This window comes from Trachinotus anak, unplaced genomic scaffold (assembly GCF_046630095.1).
Source record: "Trachinotus anak isolate AG129_WGS33_773 ecotype Australia unplaced genomic scaffold, CSIRO_AGI_Tana_v1 ptg000009l, whole genome shotgun sequence".
Classification (NCBI taxonomy): Eukaryota; Metazoa; Chordata; class Actinopteri; order Carangiformes; family Carangidae; genus Trachinotus; species Trachinotus anak.
The window spans coordinates 436,078-442,263 of NW_027273860.1; the positions used below are offsets into that span (position 1 = coordinate 436,078).

The window sequence follows — 6,186 nt, forward strand, 5'->3', positions numbered from 1 at the left end:
GGGTGTGGCGTCTGACTGAATGATCAAAGGTAATATCAGCTGGGTGATTGATTCAACGGTTGACTGACTCCAATTGGTTTGTAGGTGAAGGTGAAGTTGAAGCCCCGCCCCCGGGCGGTCCCAGGTGTAGAGGACTTGTCTTGGCATGGGAAGAGGATGAAGAGTTCTCGCTGGAGACGCTGGAGCGTCAGCATCACACTCAGCCGGTTAGCGTCACTCCGAACTAGTTAGCTGGTTAGCACCACACTGAGGTGGTTAGCTGTTTATCATTGCCTGTCTCTTTTTACCCAGGGGTCCTTGCATCCCTAACGAGGCAGTTGCCATGCCAACGGACGAGGAAGTGGACATACTGTTGAAGAAGTTGGGGGTGTGTCTTCGTCCTGACCCATTACCCAAAGACCAGCGAAGGTGCTGCTTCTGTCACCAGCAGGGAGATGGACAGACAGACGGACCGGCCAGACTCCTGAACCTGGACCTGGACCTGTGGGTGAGTCTGGTGGACTGGGCTCTACTCATTTACTGGCTTCCAGGCTGAGTCTCAGTTAACGACCTGTCTGTCACCGTGTCTCAGGTCCACCTGAACTGTGCTCTGTGGTCCAGTGAGGTGTACGAGACACAGGCCGGCGCTCTGATCAACGTGGAACCAGCTCTGAGACGAGGTCTGACTCTGCGCTGCGCTCACTGTCAGCAGACCGGAGCCACGAGCGGCTGCAACCGCCTTCGCTGCACCAACACCTACCACTTCACCTGCGCACTGCAGGCCCACTGCACCTTCTTCAAGGTAACGCACTGTAAAACACTGCAGGCCCACTGCACCTTCTTCGAGGTATCACAGAATGTTGTAAATCTTTTCTGAAGTGTTTTACAGTGTTTGTCAGTAACCATGACACCTTTCAGTTTGCATCACTGCACAGGGAGACAAACGGTTTAAGTTGGACACACAAACACACATTTTCACTTGAGTGTAGCTGCACACATCAGAAACACACACACACACACATTTGGGTTCGGGCTCCATCACACTGTCTCTGCTCTGCTCCTCCAGGATAAGACAATGCTCTGCCACCTCCATAAGCCCAGGATGGTTCCTCTCAGTGGGGACAGGTCTTCCAGCGGCTCCCCCTCCTCCACTCCAGGCCCCACCCCTGACCCAGTGGCGGTGGCCTCTGACCCGTACGACTCGGAGCTGCACTGCTTTGCTGTGTTTCGGCGTGTGTACGTGCAGCGGGACGAGGCACGGCAGATCGCCGCCGTGGTGCAGCGCGGCGAGCGGCAGCACACCTTCCGGGTCGGCAGCCTGCTGTTCCGTGCTGTCGGCAGGCTCCTCCCTCATCAGATGAAGGCTTTCCACAACCAGACTGCCATCTTCCCCGTTGGTTACCATGCCAACCGCATCTATTGGAGCATGCGCCACAGCAGCAGGTAAACTCCCACTGAGTCACTGCTCCCTCAATAGACGCAGGAAAAACACAGAAGGACCAATAATAAATCGTCATGGTTGTGTTCCTGCAGACGCTGTAAGTACATGTGCTACATCGAGGAGAAGGAGGGTCAGCCGCTGTTCAAAGTGAAGGTGGTGGAGAAGGGACACGATGACCTCATACTGACCGGACGGACACCTAAAGGTAAAACATGGCCAGGTGTAATGTTACCTGTAAAAACAGGAAGTGGAACTATCAGAGACTCAGCAGCTGTTCATAGGATCAGAGCTGGAGGACGTTTCAGGGGCTGCACTTTGAACCTAAAACACTGACGATCCAGGTTTCATTCAGCTGCAGGGCTGGAACAGCTCGTCCTTCAACCTAATGTTGTCACTACTGCACAAGAACTGTTGGTTTTACGCTTCAGGTCACAGCAATGACCAGACAATTAAATATACACATTATATATAAATACAACAAAGGCAGGACACCTAAAAAAAGTCCATGTGAAGCCAGGTGAGTCTGTTTTCTATCCAAAACCAGGGTAGAGCTGTAAATACAATACTGATTTCATCTGTGTGTGTTTGTGTGTGTTGTGTGTGTGTGTGTGTGTGTGTGTGTGTGTGTGTGTGTGTGTGTGTGTGTGTGTGTGTGTGTGTGTGTGTGTGTAGCTGTGTGGGACCAGATACTGGGACCAGTATCACAGATGAGATCCTCCAGTGGGACTCTGAAGCTCTTCCCAGTTTACCTGAAAGGAGAAGATCTGTTTGGTCTGACCACATCTGCAGTGACCAGGATCATCGAGTCTGTACGTGAGAAACACACACACACACATTCAGATACTAAATCCAGACTCAGACTAACCCTCTGTGTGTGTGTGTGTGTGTGTGTGTGTGTGTGTGTGTGTGTGTGTGTGTGCAGCTGCCAGGTGTGGAGGTCTGTGAGCGTTACACCTTTCGTTACGGCAGGAATCCTCTCATGGAGTGGCCTCTGGCCTTCAACCCGTCAGGCTCCGCCCGCTCTGAACCCAAAGCCTCCCAGGCCAAGAGGTAATCTCACTGGAGCCTCAGCGATCAGTTGATTGATCCATTAGTGGGGTGATAATTGATTAATCAGACTTTGTCTCGTTGATATCCTGAGATGATGTTGGTGTCATAGTAACACAGCAGGAGCTTGAGGGTAGAGACGAGGCTGAACCACACCTGTCAGGGAAAACAGAGGGAACTGGATCAGACTCAGCTGGACCAGGCTCAGCGGTGGGCTGGATGATAAACCTGTGTCTGCTCTGTCTCTGTGTGTGGCAGAACGTACCTGCTGACCAGCATCGCTCCCAGGTGTCAGGGCTCCGTGGGCTCCATCGTGGGCCTCGTTCCTGGCGTCATCTCTCTCTCTCCAGGTGAGTCTGTGGCTGGAGCTCACCAGGGACGCCACTCCAAGTCGTCACAGTATCGACGCATGAAGGCCGAGTGGAAGAGCAACGTGTACCTGGCCCGCTCCCGCATCCAGGTGAGACACCTGGACCCCAGGATGAAGACAAGGACTGACTGATGGACAGGTCACTGACTAACTGTGTGTGTGTGTGTGTGTGTGTGTGTGTGTTCAGGGTCTGGGTCTGTACGCTGCCAGAGACATTGAGAAATGCACCATGGTCATTGAGTACATCGGCACCATCATCAGGAGTGAAGTGGCCAATCGCAAGGAGAGGCTGTATGAGTCACAGGTAACACACACACACACACACACACACACACACACTCTCTCACTCACACACTCTTAAATAAATACAGAGAAAAGAAAAGATAAAAACTGGTGTGTGTGTGTGTGTGTGTGTGTGTGTGTGTGTGTGTAGAACCGTGGTGTGTACATGTTTCGCATCGACAATGACTATGTCATCGACGCCACCATCACTGGAGGACCTGCCAGGTGAGTCCAGTTTAAACTGGTTCTGACAGTGACCTAAACTTAAAGGGCCACTTACTCACTTTCAACCACAGCTGTCACAGTCTTCATCAGTGGGCGGAGTCAGCTCACCTGAGGTTCAGTCACATGATGATTGGTGGTTGATCATGAACTGTAACCTGACTCTGTCCATGGGACGAACTGGTTCAGACCAGTTTGGTTGTTGGTTATTTATTGATTAGTCTTTTCAGCTATAGATGAGCCCGCCCTCTGTCTGTGATTGACAGGTACATCAACCACTCGTGTGCTCCCAACTGCATCACAGAGGTGGTGACTGTGGAGAAGGAGAACAAGATCATCATCAGCTCCTGCAGACGCATCCAGAGAGGAGAAGAGGTAGCGCCCCTCAGTCCATCAGAGGACACGCCCACTCAGTGTTCTCAGTAGTTTCTGTGGTTAATCATCAGTCCAGCTGCAGCCAGCTGTTCACAGCTGTTAACTGCTCTGTGAGCAGACTGAACTTTAATGTGAATTATCCACATGTAGAAACAGTTAAAGAGGCGACCTGCGCCACACACCTGAATCAGATCATATGTCAAAGTAAGAGTCCACCTCTGGGGCCAGGACTCCAGGCTGGTGTTTGTGTGTCTTTGTGGTCGTTTGGCCACTGTTTGTTTTAGCAGGAAAATGATTGAATTTCACAATAAAAGTCTCAAGTTGAATTAAACTGTAGAAACTGATGAAGTCACAGTGAAGCTGAGTCTGAGGATTAACAGATCAATACACCAATCAATTATATTGGTGAACATTTTCCTCTTATTGATATCTCTCTCTGTCTCTCCCCCCCCCCCCCCAGCTGTGTTACGACTACAAGTTTGACCTGGAGGACGATCAACATAAGATCCCGTGTCACTGTGGTGCCGTCAACTGCCGCAAATGGATGAACTGAACACACGCACACGCACACACACACACACACACACACACAGAGGCAGCTCTCTCTCTCTCTTTTCTTGGTGCTGAAGCTGGATGTCGATCGCCCACTTCTCTGTGGGCGGGGCTCAACTTCATATCAGAAGTAAATCTAATAATGAAACTGATCAACACAGGTTTGATCAGAGATAATAATGATGGGGGGGTTATATATATCGGGGTGGGCAGTTATACATATGGTCAGGTGATTGGCAGGTGAGGGGGCGGGGCTAATGAAGAGGCTGGTCCTCTGTGTACATTGTGTGTAAAGTGAAGCACAGATGTAAATGTGAGTAAACGCCACTGAAATAACAGAATGTGTCGTCAAAGGGAGGTTTATTAATGAACTTGCACTAAAAAAAAAACAGAAAACTAAAAAAAACTAATTTCCAGAGAAACATACTTGATTCCATGAGTCGCTTTCTTCCTCCTCCTCCCTCCTGTGTTTTGTTAATTTCCTGTAAAATAAGAGATTTTTTTCTTTTTGTATTTATTACTGAATGAAGCTATTTTCTAAATCCTCGATGAGTTCAAGGTCCGGAGTCCCAGCGTGTAAATATCTGTACCATAAATTAAGAAAACAGAAAGTTTAGAAATCACTCCACCGTGAGCTACCTTAACATCCTCATCCTCACCTTCATCACCTGCCGATCAGAGCGCTCCTCAGTTTGCGTTTTAAATAAAGTTTCACTGTTTCTGTTTCCTGTCCCGACAGTGGAGGCGGTGCGTTCTGATTGGACAAAGACTGTGAACAGTCGGGCAGGTGTCACTGCGGCCTTCATCAGACTTCAGTTTCTTAGTTTTTTTTGGCTGCAGGCGTCAGTGTGCGTTTTTTATTTTGTTTGTTTGTTTTCCTCCGTCACTTTGTGTTGAGTTCAGAGTCCTGCTGCCATGTACATATGAGGTTTTATCAGGACGTGTACAGATAGACGACATGAAGCCTGTTTTTGCTGTTTTGTTTTTTATTATTGGACATAAACAGAGTGTGATGATGATGATGATGATGATGTTTGTTTTTGGGATAAATGTGGAAACTGATTTAGAATCATTTACAGAAAATAAAATATTTTACATCTTGAACAAACAGCAGCTCGTCATTATTACTGTGTGTGTTTGTGGCTTGGCCCAGTGTTGGTCGGAGACGCACTCTCCTGCAGCTGGATCACAGCTGGATTCATTTACTGCTAATGTTGCTTCACAATAACACTCTTCAACTGGCTTTTATTGTGAAGCTTACTTGTGTCTCATTAAAAATGTGGAGTCATTTTTAAAAAATAAGATTCAAGACGGACATTGATGTAACATTGATGAAACTCCTCCATGGACCACATCTAAGATGTTTTTAACTTCGTTTTGAGGACGTATTGTTGGGTTTCATAAATGTAGATGTTTTTTCTGTGTAACCTTCTGTTATCAGCCAAGTTTCATCTGTTTGTTTCTCTTGTTACTAAATTTGAGCCTTGTGTTGTGTTTCTAGTGTTAAAAATGAACAAGACTGCGGAGTCAGCGTTGAAGGAAGGAAATGACTGCGTCTGAGACGACCCGGTGCTGAGGGAGGATAAAACTGTAGGTGGCAGGAACGCAACATCTGGGATGTCAGCAGCTGTAGGGAGAAGCCCCGCCCACTCTGACGGAAGCCGCGGCGGGAACAACGAACGCTGTTGAGGAAGTGTGAAGTTTGTTGTGCGGAAGAAGTTGGTGAGTTGCTTCCATGTCGCTTCTACCACGACTCGCGTCAAAGCGACCGAGCAAAGAGGCGCAGAGGCGGCTCAGAGACCCGCCGTTTGCTCGGCCTCCGTCAGCGCCGCGTCCGGCTCCGGTTCATCCGGACGCGCCTTCATGTCTGAGCTCCTCCGGCCAGTGGTTTGGTATCGATCCGGTAAATGCAGCGCCA

General features: G+C 49.0%; 1 protein-coding gene across 8 annotated transcripts in view; it reads left to right on the forward strand.

Moving 5' to 3' along the window:
• kmt2ca (lysine (K)-specific methyltransferase 2Ca) overlaps positions 1 to 5,376 on the forward strand; it is a 58,913-nt gene extending 53,537 nt beyond the window's left edge. For all 8 annotated transcript variants that reach the window (XM_071484219.1, XM_071484226.1, XM_071484221.1 and 5 more), the window contains 12 exons: positions 85 to 206; positions 292 to 487; positions 572 to 781; positions 1,046 to 1,422; positions 1,513 to 1,625; positions 2,093 to 2,229; positions 2,343 to 2,470; positions 2,726 to 2,927; positions 3,025 to 3,141; positions 3,271 to 3,344; positions 3,608 to 3,716; positions 4,177 to 5,376. In XM_071484219.1, coding sequence (XP_071340320.1) covers positions 85 to 206; positions 292 to 487; positions 572 to 781; positions 1,046 to 1,422; positions 1,513 to 1,625; positions 2,093 to 2,229; positions 2,343 to 2,470; positions 2,726 to 2,927; positions 3,025 to 3,141; positions 3,271 to 3,344; positions 3,608 to 3,716; positions 4,177 to 4,269 — 1,878 coding nt within the window. In that variant the 3' untranslated portion in view covers positions 4,270 to 5,376. The remainder of the gene's footprint in view (positions 1 to 84; positions 207 to 291; positions 488 to 571; positions 782 to 1,045; positions 1,423 to 1,512; positions 1,626 to 2,092; positions 2,230 to 2,342; positions 2,471 to 2,725; positions 2,928 to 3,024; positions 3,142 to 3,270; positions 3,345 to 3,607; positions 3,717 to 4,176) is intronic.
• Positions 5,377 to 6,186: the final 810 nt, after the last annotated feature.